A 17,942-nucleotide genomic window follows, 5' to 3' on the forward strand; every position below is an offset into this window, starting at 1 on the left:
ATTTGCTCTTATAATGTTATTTAATCAATGACAGCCTCAGCAAGGCAGAAAACAATAACTTCCAAATAGATTTATAACCATTGTATCTTTAAACAGAACATACAATATTGATTTAAATATCATGTTTCTGTTAAGAAAAGTGCAGTATTTTCATTGGTGTGACACATATTTGAAACTAAGTATGTCACTATCACTTTATAAAGTTAGAAATAGTTGTTTGGCTGGAGGGAAGAGTACGGCTTAGTAGAATTACAACAGGTAACTTTCTGCTTCTGGAAGGAAATGAAATAATTCTATATATGGAAAACAGGTCAAATGCAGGTTCTCCTTCTATACTCAAGAAAAGTTAACTCTTGGTCTATATTCTTGCCTGCCTCCACTTTCTTTTATGGTTTGCAGTGTCTGCTTGGAAGTAGTTTGAAGCCTCCACTGTTATCTCAGAATTGCTCATTGTGGCTCTTGTTCTGATGTCTGTGTAGCTGTCCCAGCTTACGGGTCAGCTTGTTGTGCCTGTTGCACTCTGACTTTCTGTTTGATAATTGTGGAGAGCACCTACCATATTCTTTTCTTGCTGTCCATACTGTGAAGAAAGGAAGAGCACATATGTGGTTTCTAGCGGGTAACAGGCTAAACAAGGTGACTATGGCATCAGCTCTCAGAGGAGAAATACGAATAAGCCCCAGAAGTAGTACCCAGCCGAAGAATTTCATGGTGTTCTGCGGTAAAACTTGTGATCAAGTGAATGACAGAGATTGGTGATAAGTCTGTCTCATGTTCTTTCGTTGGAAGGATGTTGGTTACCCCTAGAACTTGCTTTGTAAATCATTAGGAAGCGGGTGGGGGGGGCAAAAACAAATCTGTAGCTGTCAATGGAAATAAGTTAGTTATTTTATCATCCTTTCTTTTTCTGAGGGAATCTCATTCATTCCTCTATTAAACTTGTTCATCGGAGCTTTTAACCCTGCAGAACTAGCGTAGTATTTGGGGATTTGTTTTGTTTTAAAATTAGGTACTATAGAGTATTTTGCTACAGATCTTTGAAATTTATTTAGCAGTCTTGTGCCCCCCCCCCCCCAATGTTCTTGTCCAACATGTTTACATTCCCCTATTAATGGTTATGGCATCATCACCACATGGTTTTTAAAAATCCTCTTGATGCTTCATAATTTGTGTAGTCTTGTCTTCATTTAAAATATGCAACTAAGGGTTGCTTAAAGCTGTTTCATACCCATCCGAAAGCAATCAGTGTAGTACAATTACAAGGTTCCTGATCAAAGCAACATCCTTGTTCTCAGTCTCAGGTGTCTATTTTCAAAACAAACTTTCTTGGCAATTAGATGCAAATATCCACCTAGGCATCATATTAACCTGTTTCTTCTTGTAGCCTTTGCATCAAACTTTTTGATAGTTATATGCATACATATGTGCATACTCTCCAACATATATATATATATATGGACTCTTTCCCCTCTTTTGTGGCTTTTTGTCTGCTTTTGTCTGTTCCTTTTCATTTGTCATTTTGTCAGAGGAAAGTAGCACACAAATATTAATGTTGAGAGAAACTCCTTTTTCTGAAGTAACAAATTTATGTAATCTATTCAGAAAACATTTTTTAAAGTGCTTGAAATGGCACTTGCAGAAGTTTGGGCGTTTTTGTTTGTTGGGGTTTTTTTTTTCCAAAATTCTTTGCATCTACAGGTTTGCTATCATTAAGCTTGAGCTAAAAAGTAGTTGTTTCAGTTCTGCTGTTATCATTTTTAAGGTGCTTAAGGCCTAATGAACAGACAAGTAATTGTGTAACATGCTGATCATCACTTGTCATTTAGAGGAGGTCTAGAACCGTGTGAAGCAATGCAACTAGGGTGCATCCACAATCTGTAAAAGCAGACTTTTCACACCAAATGAGATCATGCAAACTTCAGTGAAGCGTTCTGTATCCTAGTTCTAGCTTAATGTCCACTGTACCATTAATTGCCTATTCTCAGCTTTCAAACTCTGCTAGAAATTTTCTCAGAAAAGTTGGCCCTCTAACCCATTCACTGACAAAAAACATATTATCTAATCAGACCGATTTATAATACTTGTAGAAACCAGAAGATGAATATAAACTTTACTTCAGCTTCCAGCACAGATACATTGCATTTTCACTGTCTGTGGTTGATCTTTTCCCAAATAGTATTGGGGCCAGAGGCGGGAAGCTGATAAAATTCCTACTGCAGACATCATGCTGGTATTTTGAATTTTATAGTTTACTTTTGCAAATTGATCGATACAAACAGTTGACTTGATATCCCCACCACCACCACCACCACCAGAAAGCTGCCTCAATATTTAATTTCACAAAGTCCTCTCTCAGAAATTTCAAAGGATACTTCTTCAGGTGCTTGACTGCCTTGCCTTGTCTATTTGCTCTTATTTTGCATGCAAGATAGAGCCAGAAGCGCTATTTCTCATTGTGTACACATAGTGTTAATGGATCTGCTCTGCCTGTATTGCCTCATTACTGGAAACTGCTCAAAACACAGAAGTCTTTCAGTGTATGCAAATAAGGCAGAATCATCTACCTGAGAGTTAATATTCTCTACTTTTAAGGGTATTCTAAATCTAATATTTGTATTTAGAGCATAACATCCTGTTCTCTTTTTTATGGGCAAAAAGCTAAGCAGGCTCAGGCAGCTGTTTGATGTTGGCTTCAAGTGTTATTAATTTCATATTCTATTATTCTTTTCACTGTAGCACAAGTGAAGCTGATGTGGAGGCTGTCATGGATAAGTTGTTTGATGAGCTGGCTCAGAAACAAAATGATTGTACGTAAGTTAATTTCTCTTGAAAGAGAATACATTTAGAACACAATGCCCAATCTCCACTGACCAATTAATAAGTTCCATTGCTGTATATGGGTTGATGCCACACTCAAGTGGCAGTCATTGTATCAGCATTTTGTCTAATTTATGTGTTGAATCATGTGCTATTATTCATCAAGCTATGCATTTCCTATCTGTAAGAGATGAATTTTATAGTAATTATCCAGAGAAGATTGAGTCTTTGTTCATGTTCCCATAGTAACTAGACCAAGGATTCTGAAAGTGCAAGGCAGAGAGCTGAGGCTGAATAAAGCGTGTGGAACCATTGCAGACTTCACATTTGAAGAGCTATGCGACAGAGTAAGTACCCAGTCAAATCTAGATCAGTTAATGCTCAGACTTTTCACAGTTTAAAAAAAAACCCCAAGCCCCAAACACAAAAACGCTCTATTTTCCCAAGCCGTACTAAATTAAAAAGGGCTTTTTTTTAACATGGTGGACAGATTTTGAATTTAAGATAAAAGAAGAAAGAACACCCCGAAAGAACAACAATTATTTTCTTTTTAATGTTACAGAAAAATCACTTTTAAGTGTATCACAGATTGTCTTCAAAAATCCTAATACAGTATGTGCCTGGGCTAACATCATTGCTGGAATATTTGTAGTCACAACATATCAGTATGTAAGTAGCCTGCAAATACTGTTTTTAAACTCTGAGGTTTAAGTTGGTACTCAAGCAAAGGAGTGGTAATCCTGGCACCACTAGAGTAAAGCTGTTGTTGTGTGCCTTAGTTGTGACTAGTTGTGCAAGGGCTGTTTAGTCCCAGGCCTTCTCAAAATTTGCCAAATTTTCCTACATGCTGCCAAAATCTCCACTGAACATGGGGTGTGATTCCTGAAAAGCTCTCTTTGATATGACCTCCAGTGGGTTTGAAGACACTACCCCAGAAGTTGTGTTGTACTTCAGTGACCTCTCTGCTGACACCTGAAGTTATTGTGAAATGATCACAACTCTAAACTGGGCTGATAGCACCTTTGATTCAGGATGCTGACCAGTCCCGTAGTTACAACATTATGTTTTCACTTCCATGCAGCTACCAAGGTGAAAACTATTTGGACAGAAATTTCACTTGTTGTGTTTCAGACCGTGGGTTTTAGGCTTTGTAGGTTTTTAGTTTCAGCTAAAATCATTAGCCATTTGTGAGCATGGAGGTATGTCATGGGTAGAACCACTTGCTTTTCACTAAAACTTTTGAGACTTTTTCTTCGTTGTGCCTCTTAATGTACCAGGAAACTATGCTGTCAGCAGACACTTGTAAAATTCTTTGGTTCAGTAAATGCCTTATGTACTTAAATGATATGATAAATTGCTTCTAAGATGTGCTCTGGTAACTTGCATGGTGGCGGCCACTACATTGGGTCTGAAGGTTCTGATCCTGCTGAAGAATTATGTGGGGTTCAGACCATCCTGGCGTGACAGAGCTGAGGTGCTTGGTTTGCGCTCAGAACAAGTAAAGAGAATCCTTATGAAGCGTTGAACATCATGTAGCGGTATTGTTCTTACGTTGATCACCCAGAACTTGGAAAGTATGCTGTCTTAATTCAGATACCTTCTGCAGATATGTTGTGATTATTCCGTTAGAGACTATCATCTGCTTCACACTAAAACAACATGGCAGACAACACTTTTTTTAACAGCTTCCTCAGTAATCGCTTATTTTCTTTGCATATGCCTCCATTTGTTTCTACCTTTAATTGTTATATATAATTATTTATTTTACCATGATTTTTCTCTTCGGAATACTGATGTACCTTCATAAATATTACAGTAGTGTATTGGTAAGTGTGGTGGTGGCACTGTGCTCGCTTCATAGATAGAGAAGGATAGTCATGAACTTCAGAATTGTCCAATAAATTTGGATGAATGGCTTGAGTTGTCTCTAATATGATTTCTTTCACGAATGTAAACTTTTATAGTGCTTCATAGCAATAGTAAAAAATTCCCATTGATAGAAGCTGCATTTAAGACCTTCTCTGCCCTGTTGCTCCTTTTGCCAGCCCAGTTGCCTTTAAAATCTGCTAAAAGGCAAAAAAAAAAATTCAGTTGTCAAACCTTGAAACTATGTTCATTTTTTTAACGAATTCTTTTAACTCTTCGAGGGAAAAATTTATTCATGCAGCATCCTTTTTTAACAGTCAGAATGGGAAGTCATTCCCACTGAGGCCACAGAAGAAAAGGAAAAATAGGTAGGACCCTGAAGAGTACACTGGTGGTTTGTAGCCCCACAAAACCCCAAAGCCAGGAGCCATTCAACATGACAGGAACTATAAAGTCATTCATATATTCAAGTAAGCTGGCTAATAGAGGGATCTATTTGTGGAGGGATAAAGCAGAAAGCTGTAGGAGACATAGCCACAAGGTATTTGGTACTGCTTGTGGTACCAAATGATAGATAAATTGACAGGTGTCATAAGTACAGCTATTCAGAGAAAGGAAACTAGGAGGCTGAGAAAGATGTAATGAAAAGGAAGATCCACTAAAGAAAATACTGGAGGGGAACTTGGCTTTGGCTAGAGTGAATCTGCAGGTTTCTTTGTGCAGGACATGGGGACAAAGTCCCATGGGAAGGCAGATTGTATGAAGGGACACGGGACCGGGAATCTTCCTAGCTGGAGCCTTTAGCAACCAGGAAGGGGCTTAAGTGACAGCCCTGGCGAAGCGTCCTGGGTAGATAAATGCAGTCTATAGTTGGTGTTGTAGGAGCCAATTAAACTTATAACAGAATTGAAAACAAGATTTGCAGTTGGTTTTATATTGGTGATAAGACCTGGTGACTAGCATGATAAATGGGAAAATCTCATTAATGGGAAAAAATGAGATATAATTTATATTATTGAAACCCTGTGGGACAATTCATAAAGTAAGAATGTGAAATCAGTGCTTACAGCCTACTTGTGGACAGAGTGGCTGAAAGAGGTGGAGGACAGTATGCAACATTAAAGACACTGGTACCTGCCTTAAAGTTAATTAATACAAGGATCTTGAATACATATCAATCAGTCTGCTAATCAACAAACCCGAGAGGGTAGTACTTATAGGGGTCTGTTGCAAACGGAGAATGAGGTGCATTGCTTCTTGAGCACTTGGCTATAAAAAGCATATAAAGAAAAAATAGCGTTGTATGGGAAGCTTGTGCTGTAGATGAAATGCAGCAAATGGTGAAATGTAATTAGCCTGAAAATTGCAAATGATAATTTTGTAGTATAAAATGTACTACATCCAGTACAAGGTCATTTGGTTTGAGCAGCTTTATGGGACCTTACAGTGATGAATTCATCTAGAAATTTGTGTTGCATAGGGACAGTCTTCTCCATAATTTCTGACATTCATTGTGAGTCAAAGTTACTTCCAAACAGTGAAATTACATATTTGAGTGTTCAGGAAGAGTAATTTTTAAAAGCAAAAGGGAAGTACAACCAAAACTATCTGGTAAGGGAAGTGTAAACAACAACAAAAAAGAAGGACTTCTTGAGGAAGAAGGTAGTAAAAGTATGTCCTGTGTCAATGTCAAGACAGAATCAAATAGTATAGAATGGATGGCAACTAGTTACGAAGTGTGTGAAAATTGAAGAGAAACTAAAGGTCATGGGCAAATATTATGTCTGCTCAGCCATAAGACTTTTTGTTGTTGTTAAGTAAAATGGGAGTTTTGACGTGGTTTATATTATCTGAATGTTACTGGCTTATTCTTAGGTGGACATGGCCAAACTTTGAATAATGGTGTGGAAAAGCAAAAGGTTTTGCAAAAAATACTTGCTCTAGGTGAAGCAGAGTGAAATATTTGTTTCACTAAAGGATAGTAAAATAACTTTCCATGGCCCATGTGAGGCACTTCACATACAGCGCTGTGGACTGGTTTGTAATCTGCACCAACACACCTGATAGCGTGGGGAGCTGGTCTGTTAATAGTTGGAGTATGTTAAAAATAGCTTGCAAGTACATCTTGAATCATTGGAGTCCTGGAAAACTAGACTGAGATGTTTGACTAGCTTTTCATTTTTGATAAATGTTGAAGTGCACAAAAAATTCCATGGCACTAGGAGAGTGCTATTATGTGCCAATATTAAAAAAAATACCAAAACCAAAACAAACCAAGCAAAACACACACATGATAACTTGCAAAACTGCAGGCTCTCAGTCAGATTTTAGTCCAGAAAGGGTAATGGTAATGCTGGTTCTGGATTCACACAGCAGATAGCTAAAGAATGGAAATGAAATTAATTCGGATCTCCCTGATTTTGTGGAAAATGCTGAGTTTTGTAGATGCTGTTCTTACTAAGAAATTGTCATTATGCCGTGTCAAGAAAATACATGTCAAATGGATTGAGAAGCTAGTTAACTAACATATAAAAAGAATTATTACTGAAGGATTGTTGTTGAGTGTAGCATTTTTAATGAGCACATTTTTATACCAAGCCCAGTACAGCCTTTTTTCCCCTAGCAGTTTTGAATGTAACATAAATGCTAACATGAATTTGCTGTAAAAACAGAGTGGGGTTTGGTGGGGCAGGGGTGGTGGTGGTGAAGCAGTGAAAACAGGGATGCTATGTGCAACAACTTTTCTCAGCAGAACTGAGATTTTGGGGAGGAGGGAGAGGGTTTGTTTTGGTTTGGATTTTTTTTAATCTAAGGAAACAAAACTTTACATCTAGAAATTTGGAATGTAAATCATACCTACAGGAGAAGGAGACTGTGTCCTAGATGTGATGACTTGGAAATAGATTTAATCATTGTAATGGATAAGCACCTCAAAAGGTGTTTTAAAAAGCTTATTTAGACCTAATTTCATCTGGGATGGGTAGGGTGGGAATAAACAGGAGCATAGAAGATTGTTTTAATTTTGAAAGCATCTCACATTGATTGGCAGAATGTTACGTGTGGTTTTGACATCAGAATTTTAAAAAGACATTGAAAAACCTGAAGAGGCTGTTGAAAAAGCCACAGATTGTTAGAGCAAGAGAATTTGTGCCCTCAGATGCCAGACTTGCAGTTCACTTTGTTCAGCTTATCAAAAAGAGGACTTGGAGATTATTTTATAACAGACAGCTGTCCTCCCAGGAAAAAAATACAGGTGTTAGTGGGCTCCTAAATCTATCAGAAGACAGCATAATGAAAAACAGAGGATAGAGAGAGATTCAGATTTTAAAAAGAAGAAAAAGCACACATTCATGCATTTGAAACAGTGAAGGAAGTGGCAGAGCCTCCATGTACTGTGTTTTGAGTTTAAATGACTGGGTGTCATTTTAAGATGAGGTGTTTGTGTTTGAGCTAAGTACTAGTTCTTAGGCTTAGCTGTCTCTAAAATTCAGGAAATCGGAGGATCTCATGATCTCTTCTGGTCTTAAATTGTCTGAAACTAGGGACATGAGAGAGTCAGGGTCCCCGCTGCCTGTTGGCAACAGTCCCACTGCACCTGCATGTGCAGTGACCAAGTTCAGTAGCCGGCAGGGGAATGTGCCCAGTCCATCAACAGGATAACCTGCACTCAGTCCCCTCATGCTTTTGGAAGTAGACGATACTTGGCCTACTATCAATCTGTGCAGTGAGTTCTGGCTGCGTTTTTCCGAGGCTTGTAACTTCCTTACTCTTGAGTGGGATTTCACAGGATGTGTATAAGACATGCCCTGACACCAAGCAACCTTTCTTCCAAATTTGACATTCCTGGTCCACGGCATGGAAGCACTACAACTTCTCACTGAGCCACTGTTAAAGGGAACTCTAACTTGAGGGGCAAGGTCTATAATAGCCTTACTCTCAGAAATATAGTAGTTTACCAAAACTTCTACAAAAAAATATTCATTCACATGCACAGATGCATATTCATGTGAAGTCAGTTTGGGGCATCCATTCAGAATGAGAAACTTGCAAGATGAAAACTAGTTTCACAATGGAAGGTGGGTATCAACTCTGTTTAGACTTTTGTTTGCATGTTTCCCGTCTAGTAAATACAAGGTAACAAGATTTTTTGTGTGTGTGGAAAAAGTTTACATTGTCAACTTACGACAAAAAACTCAAAATATACATAATTTGATTTAGCTAATGCAATTAACTTTGGTTAAACTTATTTCCTCTGTTACATTTGGTTTGGAATTCCAAAAATAGTATTTAAGGTAGAGGGATAAGTGAATGTAATGAAGGCAGTCAGTTGTTTTGGAAAGTTATTTTTTGTTACACTGAGTTGCTGCAGTGCTGGAGTTGAAGTATTAAATTTTTTGAGTCTTCTGAAACTGGCATACAGCACTGCTCGTGTGGTTCTCTATAATCATTGCAGCATAAGTGAACAACGCTGCTTTCAAAACTTGGTGAGTTGATACCTTTGGCTCTCCAGAACCCTTTAATGGTTCCAGAAAGAAGAATTTAATTTTTTGCAAGAGTCAACATGTGAAAGAATGGATGCTTTTGTTATGTTTGAGAAATAGCTTATCACCCAAATGACTCTGCCTTCACGTCATTGCAAAAATATGTCTTCTGGTCTGGTCTTGGGTAAGTGTTACAGTGCAGTCTGGAGGGATAAATGTCCAGACCTAAAATTCTATGTACATTTGTTGATGTAGGATTAAGGAGGTGTGTTTGAAGTTGCTCAGATGATTCCTTAGTAACTTTTGTAATACAATATTTCATATGAACAGTCTGTAAAACTTTTTCAAATTCAGTGATGTTTCCTCTGAAATTAAATAAAAATTCTGTTTTAAAGGGAAATATTAAAAGATTTTTCCACTTTGGTATCGCATGATTTCATGAAATGTCAGCCAATACATAATAGATTAAAATAGCAAATCAGCAATTGGTAACTTTATACCATTTGAAACATATCCTAGCTTTAAGTAGAATTTTCAGAATAGCTCCTGTAGTAATTAATACCTGAAGACCTTGGGAGTTAAAGCTGGTGCCTTTCTAGTATTCTTGTTTCATGTGTTAACATCAAATTTTTTCATGGCAAGAATATAAGGAGCTATTTCTGTCTAAAATAACGTATCAGATAATGGTAATTACTTAGTTGTCCGTTAACCTTTATAAAAATAAAATACAGAGAATGTATTTTATGCCATGCTGATGTGACATGCAGTTGACTTGGTAAAAAGCATTTTCTTACATTACTGTGTGTATCAATTTTTAAATCATAGTTTCCCAGTTGAGGAAAATCCCAAGTTTTAGTTAATTTAGTTAATATCAAACCCATACACTTAGCTTTTTTGCTTTACTGGCTATATGAACATGTGGAAAACAAAAAATGTTGGATGAGAGGATATTGATCTATTTTAGTTGCTTTAGAGCAAAGTGGGAAGCAGTTTTTCAGATCTGACACAGCAGGGTTTGTGTGGCAGTATGGCACATGGCAGTGTTTGTCATGGCTTGAAAGTAGTTACCTACTCGCCAGAATGGAGTCCTGTAAATGTGCTCCGCTGTAATCACCTGGGAGAACTATGCCTGGTTTTCATCAAAATTGCTGTTATCATAACATCTTTTCTAAAGCCCCATAACATGAACAAACGTAGCCAGAGAAGGCTGGGAGAGGAACCAAGCAGAATACCAACATGTAGTTCCTGAATTTTAATGCTAATGTTACCTTCCTCCATTCTTTGTGGCCTTTAATTTCTTCCTGTCAGTTCCTCTATCTATACAATGACGAATATTTTACTAATGGAGTTAGACTGTTGCAAAACATAATTGGTTAATTTTTTCATTGAGTTAGTGTGTGAATGAAAAATTGCTACAGTAGTGGATTCTAAGGAGCTGGTTCTCGACAAGCAAATATAGTTTATAATTGTCCTTGACAAATTCTAGAAGGCTTTTTGCATGGCCAGATCTGATAACTTGAACTCAGCAACGTGTTTATAGAAAGCTGCTTTTTCCTTATCCCTTTTTGCAGCAGTTGTATTTCCAAAGTTCGGATGAAAATACTTTTCAAAATAAAATGTCGGTATCAACTTGACTTTAAAATCTCAATATCCTAAACTAGCAGTCATACAAATATAAGTCTTACTACCGCATCAGAGTGGTTTCATTTCTCTGTGTTTACACATAAAGGTTCATTATGCCTTAATAAAAATCACTGTCTGCCAAGTCCCCTTTCTTCACTTCCCTTTAAAAATTTTGTCTAAAACCTGGTAATTGTGACAGTTTAGCTGGAATCTTGATCTGTTATAAATAATTTAGGCAACGGTGTACCTTTATATGTAATCTTCCAAGGTCCTAAGGGAGTAAGGAGCTACGGTCTTCCTCACAGTGTAATCTTTTAAAGTCTTCCTCTCACTTGTGCGTAGCAACTACTGCCCTCTGCTGGGAATACTGACTTTTCAATACACGTGTTAGTCCTTTCTTTACAAAGGCTGAGAAAATTTGTTTCATGGATCCTATAGTCTTTTCACTGGGTAATTAAGTATATCCTTTCATCCAACTGACAACTACCAGTGAATAGTGTCTTAACATGTAGGAAAGTGTGTCTATAAAACTGATTTTGTGGATGGGTAAACTAAAGAACAAACAGGCATGTTAAATGCAGAAGGTCTAATACAGAAATGCCTGGAAGTTCATAAACAACAAGTCACTGGTACCTGGGAAAGTGTATCAGCCAAGCACTGCCATGTGCATATCCCATTCCTATGTTCACTCTAGACAACTGCTTCTGGCCACTGTTAGAGGATATGGGGCTAGGTGAATCTATGGCATTTATTATTTTTAGAGTAATTTAGATAAGGTCATGGCTTCAGTTTGAGCTGGAAAACAGCAATGGAATTTGTGTTACTAACCATTAGCAAACATACTACAGCATCAAAAGCTAAGAAAATAAATGTAATATGTATGTGGTTTTTTTTTTTTCCTGGAAGTTATTTAGCATTTCTGTAATTGGCAGAATTCAGTGTTTGTGTAGATTAACACACCAAAGTAGTGGCAAACGGTTTCTGTTAGGTTGTTGTTCCATTGCAATAGGCGTGCTCTGCAGACCAGGAGGAAGATGTGGTTCCTAACTTCAATAGCTTGCACTTCAAAATGAAAGATGTAACTAAGCTTTAAAAAAACCAAAAAGGTCACCATTTTCAAAGGCAGCCAGTGATCTAGGAATGCAAGTGTCTATCTTTAAGTCAATTGAATGTCTCCCCTACGTGATGACACAACTCAGCTGCATTTGCAGTTTAATGACTCTGAATCATTTTGAGGGAATCACCTCCATTAAAAACTGCTAAACGTATCCACTGTATAATTTGGTGTCATATTTAGGATTGTTGGGTATAGTTGTAAATCAACATACCATGGAGTTGTTCCAAAGTGAGTACTATTTTCAGTAACTTTTTAGTATCATAGTTTTCCTTAGTTTGATTTTGATCTTAGTTTTATCCCCAGCAGGAGATTAGCTTTTGCAGCTTAAGCTCTGGACTGAGAGTCTGTCTTTCGTTAGCTACATTTGCTTTAAAAATTTAATTAGCTTCTACACCCCCCCAAAAAAAGTTGCCTTATCTAACTCACAAGTATGATTTATAAAATACATTTCAGAAACTCATTTCACGTGGAAATACAGTAATGTAGTAGTATTGTTATTCAAACCTCCTTTCTGTTTTATACCTTATTTTATGTGTATCAGGGCTTAATTTTAGAAAGCACTCTGTTCAGTGAAAGCTGCATAAACCTTGAGGTTTTAGATCCTATACTTTATAGACCAGGGAATACCCAAGACAAGATTTTTTGAAGCTGATTGCAGTTTTAAGGGTTTGCCTCTTTAATTCAATCTTTTGGTTTTTAAATGCCTGAATGTACTTTTCTTTTTTAAAAGCTTTGACCATGGTTTTGAAATCTTAACAATAAGTGCCAATATTTAAATAGACCTATAAATAGAATGACCTATAAACCTAATTCCTATACTTTCTAGGTTCTTTTGAAAACTTTCAAAATCACAAGATCACTCCTAGTTGTGACCTAGTAGCTTATTTAAGGGGAACTTAAATGTAATTTTGATGTAATACATTTTCTTACGGCCTTTTGTGTTTTATGTGCTTATAGTTGTTGGAATTGTAGGTTTGTTTGCTTACAGTACTAAGCAACGGAAACTTTTTTTTTTAATTAAAGCCTTAACTATTTTTTGAGACCTTTTTGTTGTTAAATGCCATACTTTGGAGTTGGAACTTGAAATTTGGCAGTGAGGACTTTGGGGGCAGAAGCATGCCTTTTGCTGTTCCATCAGTCTGTAGCCAGCTTTGACCAGCGAAGTCTTTGAGATGTCTCACTTCTTGTAGGTTCAGTATCTATGTCTGTCACTATTTAGTAGACAAGTGCAGGGATGAATGTCACGGACTCCTGACAGATGTTTTGCAGAAGACCTTTATTGTCAGCTTTTCACTGCTTATATATATTTTCAACATGTTCCTCACACGATCACGCGCACAAACAATGTCTGTTATTCGTCAGCAAGCTCTAAGCACGCGCCTTATGCTACATTCTAATGAGCTGCTCTATTTGCGCTACCTCATTTGTTTTTGCTTACTTAAATTCTTCTTGGCATTCCCACACTCCTGTCTCTGTTTTTTACTGCCGCCTTGCTTCAGTTCAAGGACATGTCAAACAGTGCTAAGTTACTTGCAAATTCATCCCTCACATCTCCCCCATTTTTATTTTGTATTAGCCACACATTTTTTACTGTTCTCTCTATTAATCACTGCAAGCACTGACAAAAGAATGGCAAAATTAAAAGCAAAATTAGGAATATTATTAGAAATACTAAAGCCATTTTTACTATTTCCTTGAACCATCCTGTGATTCCCCATTCAGTCGACCATGAGTCCCCACAAGACATGTTTTAAAGGGATTATCCGTGCTGGCTGAGGACAGGCATATTGACTCCTGTCCCATTAAGTTTGCGAGGGTAACCCAGACATTTTTTCGTGGTTGGACGGAGACCCATGAATGGCAGAGGCTGATGATGGCGAGGAAGGTGATGAGGCCGCAAGCCATGGTTTCACTCCTTTCGCCAGAATCCATCGGGGACCACAACCTGTGGAGACACAAGCATACCCTCTCCCCCAAGTTATTAGCAGATGAGGGCCTTCCCACAGGCCCATGTTTAGATTTTTTTATCATTACTAAGGGCTGCTCTGAATGTTCAATAGACGCTAGGGCTTTGCTTATGGATTTATAGTGTTTTACTATAGGCAGGGTATCATCGTTTTGGAATGGTAGTGACAAATGGTTCATCACGTATAAAATTTTTGCTAATCGGTTGTGCGGGGTTTCTTGGCTATCTCCCCTTTTTTGTTTTTGGAGCAGTTGTTTGACTGTGTGGTGGGTTTGTTCTACTGTAGCTTGACCCGTAGGGGAGTGGGGAATGCCAGTAACGTGGCGAATACCCCATTTGTGAAAAAAGGTTTTAAGTGAGCCACTGCTGTAGGCTGGGCCATTGTCGGTTTTAACTTCACTTGGGATTCCGAGTGCAGCAAAAGTGGCTCGGAAATGGGCTTGTACATGTCTGCTAGTTTCGCCAGTGGCAGCCATTGCCTATACTGCATGAGAGAACATATAAACGGATACGTGAACATATTTAAGTCGTCCAAACTCAGGAATGTGAGTGACATCCGTTTGCCACAGGTGGAGGGAATGTAAACCTCAAGGGTTCACCGCTAAGGTGGGGGAGACACACAGGCCTGACAGTCTGGGCAAGTCTGCACAATTAACTTGGTGTCAGCAATGGTGATACAGAATTGTGTCGCTAAAGCCTTTGCTGATTGGTGGAAAAAATTGTGAGAGAGTTGTGCTTGCCCCAATACATTTGGTATGGGAGCAGCAAGGATTACATCAGTTAAAATGTCAGCCCAGGCATTACCATGTGTAAGAAAACCCAGTAATTGTATGTGACTTTGAATATGAATTATACAATAGGGGTGTTTCCGCTGTTGGATTAAAAAAATGTTCTTTAAATTTTAAAAATAAGGTTTGCTTTGTTATATGTTTAAGATGAGCTCTTTCTATTCGTTGAACCACACCCACCACGTAATGGTGAATTTGCAAGTTACTTGCAAATTCATACCCCACAGATAAGCTCTTCTAAGGCAGGAGTGATTGTGCTGAATGGCGAATGAACGTAGGAGCGTGCTCTAGTGAGACTGACATTTCAACTCAGTTGGGATAAAATGGGGAAATGGGCAAATACCATAACTGAAGCAATATATATCTGTGTGCAAGGAAATCAGCTCAAGCAGAGAAGGTGCAGAAAAGGCGTACTTGGGAGAGTCTTGGCTAGAATGGCATGCATGTTCTCCCCATAGGAGGAAAAAAAAAAATAAATGTGAGAACCAAATCCACATCAGTCACTCCAAATAAAGACCAAGAATGAAAAAGCACTATTTCAGTTAGTAGTAACAGTCATACATGAATATAAAATTGTTTATGAATACAAAAAAAACTGGAAGTTACAAACGTCATCTTAATTGGCAGAAAGGCAAAGGTCTGAAACAACTTTCCACTATGAGAAATGTGACTAAAAACTTCTGCTGTAAGACCAAGCAAAATCAGTTGTTACCAGGATTCTGTGATGAGGTAACCTGAGATAGCAGGGGGCTGTACTTGATTCAGAAAATGTCTTCTGCCACAGGGTTTATAGATCTTGGATCCTGCTCTACTGAACATCCATGTGGGTGAAAAAGCTGGAAAACAACTTACACAAAAGATGTGCAGTAGGTATAAAATAAAGTGCTGTCAACACCAAAATGCAGTTAGAAAATTCCAGAATGACTGTTGCTTGTGTTACTTGAATTTTTCCCTCTTTCTGCATAGGCACTACAGTAATACTGGTTGCTATGTGATGTTGTAATTACATGACCACATACAGCTGAATGCTGCCTAGCATAATTGGCTTCTGTCATAGTCTGCATCAGTGTTAGTGTGTGATACTATTCTTACTTTAAAAAAGCAACAACAAAAAAAAACCAAAATCCAGAAAAACCCAACCAAAACCCCACCTTTTGCCTGTTGGCAATTTTAATTCTCATTTTCTGGACGTTTTTCTTGAGGCACTGGGTCCTAGACTGCCATAGTCATGGCTCTAACTGAAGTCAGAGGGTGTTCTACTTCGAATTGGTAGTGTTCTGTGAAACATGAAAAATCAACTTTCAGAGGTCCTTCACCTGGCATCAAGAGCTTGCATACGCTTTTAACTTTACCCTCACTGTCCTCTGCTTGTAACATGAAGATAGTATCACTTTCTTGATTCACAGACATAGTTGTGGTGATAAATTCATCACTGCAGATGAAGTACCTAGATATTGTGGTAACAAAAGTCAAAGAAGAAATGCATCGTTCTTCTTCTACACAAGCATTTGAAAAGTCCATGAAAAATGACATCTTGTGACACAACAGAAATGAGACAAAACATGTATTGATAAATGTGTGTTACATGAGAACCACTGTTCTGTGTACTGGGTAGGTCAAGGGTCCTGGGAGGGGGGAAGCATCAGTTAATGTAAGTCAAGACTATAGCATATATCCAAGAGATAAAGATTAAGGTTGCCCAGGCAACTGCTGTCTAACATCTGTGTCTGACTTTTCAGCTTTAATAATGTTTTTAAAATGCAGCTTTCATTTGTTTGATTACTGCTGGAAACATCATTTGTCTGTTTATTTTTGGTGGCCTCCCTCTAAGTAACTTAAACATACATTAAAGAATATTTTAAAAGAAAGAATAATGATTCAATTAATGAATATTTTAAGAAACAACTTGTATAGCCTCATGTCAGGTAGCGCTCAAACAAGTTAAAATAATGATTTTAAAGTTGCAGGCTGACTCAAGGAAGGAAGCTCAAAACAGAAACTGCATGTTATTTTAATCTTTCCTCAGTGTGCCCTCTGTGATCTTTAATGACACAATGACACGCCTTTTATTTTCCCCACCAGAAACCTTCAGTAAAACTTGATGAGGAATTGCCTTCTTCATTAAATTCTCGGTGTATTAATAATGCTTCAAATGAACTTCTCATCTTCGCCTGCGACTTACAGAGCTTTCTGACAGATTTGCACTGCCATCAGTGTCTCTAATTTTTTTAACCAAGTTAGCTGTGCCCTATCTATCTTACATTTTTATTTAAACTTCAGCATGCAGTTGCACTACAGATCATGCCTTAGGTTTTTCTGATCCTTTCTGGAATGATGATTTTCAAATATTACCTCAGTGTTATGTTTTATCAGCCCTATTAGTGGTAGAGTGTGGCTCCTTTGGAAACAAAAGAGCGAGCTCTGTAATTTTATTATTGCTTAATGTCGAAGTTGTAAAACTGTATTTTGGTTTTAGGAGGTTTTGGAGTGTTGGAGTGTCTGCACTAAATTCTACTTATGGTCAATCACAGCTCTTCAGGATGTTATCAGAACTGGCCCTGGAATATCTTCCAACATAAACAAAAATAAATTTTCTCTTGAGATGAAATATCTTGTTCTAACGTATGTAAAGCGTTCTGTGTTCTTCAGACAATCTCTAAAAGATGAGCTACTTTGTCACTGATGAGTGAACAAAGAAGAAGGATGCTTTATACTTCAATTAAATGGAATATATAATAGGAACAGGAGACGACTAACTCTGAAACAGTCCACAGAGAGCTCCAAATAATAAACATCCTACTTGAACTGAGATGATGATAGCTGGAAATGCATTAAGTAGACAGAGAAACAAAAACAAATGAAGGCGAGAACTCAGTCAAGCAGGCTGAAGTGGAGTAAACACTTTGTCAGGAGGGTAGCCGATGTTAGTGCTAATGCGTTTTGCATTAGTACGGTGCCTATAAAATACTGACTTCTGGCATCAGAGTTAATGACAAAAATCTACAACAGTTTTACCTTATATACACATGTAGGAACAATAATTCCATCAGAAAGATGGTTATCTGTTAATGTTTCTTTTTTTAAAACAAATACTGCGGTGTGTGAAAGAACTGGTAACAAATGGTAAGTGACAGTTGTTACATAAATGTGTTATGGTTCTGAAGCTGAGTTTTGATCAATAATCGACGAAACAAAAAAAAAAGATCAGAGAGTACCGGAAACATGCACCAAATCAAGTTGTTATTTTTAGAATGCTGTTCAGAGGACCATATTAATCAGGCTAA

General features: G+C 37.7%; 1 protein-coding gene across 1 annotated transcript in view; it reads left to right on the forward strand.

Moving 5' to 3' along the window:
• The window catches only part of AFG1L (AFG1 like ATPase), a 74,280-nt gene that overhangs the window by 45,200 nt on the left and 11,138 nt on the right, over window positions 1-17,942 (forward strand). The window contains exons 9-10 of the mRNA XM_075087405.1: window positions 2,737-2,807; window positions 3,064-3,164. Coding sequence (XP_074943506.1) covers window positions 2,737-2,807; window positions 3,064-3,164 — 172 coding nt within the window. The remainder of the gene's footprint in view (window positions 1-2,736; window positions 2,808-3,063; window positions 3,165-17,942) is intronic.

Source organism: Phalacrocorax aristotelis, chromosome 3 (assembly GCF_949628215.1).
Source record: "Phalacrocorax aristotelis chromosome 3, bGulAri2.1, whole genome shotgun sequence".
Taxonomy (NCBI): domain Eukaryota; kingdom Metazoa; phylum Chordata; class Aves; order Suliformes; family Phalacrocoracidae; genus Phalacrocorax; species Phalacrocorax aristotelis.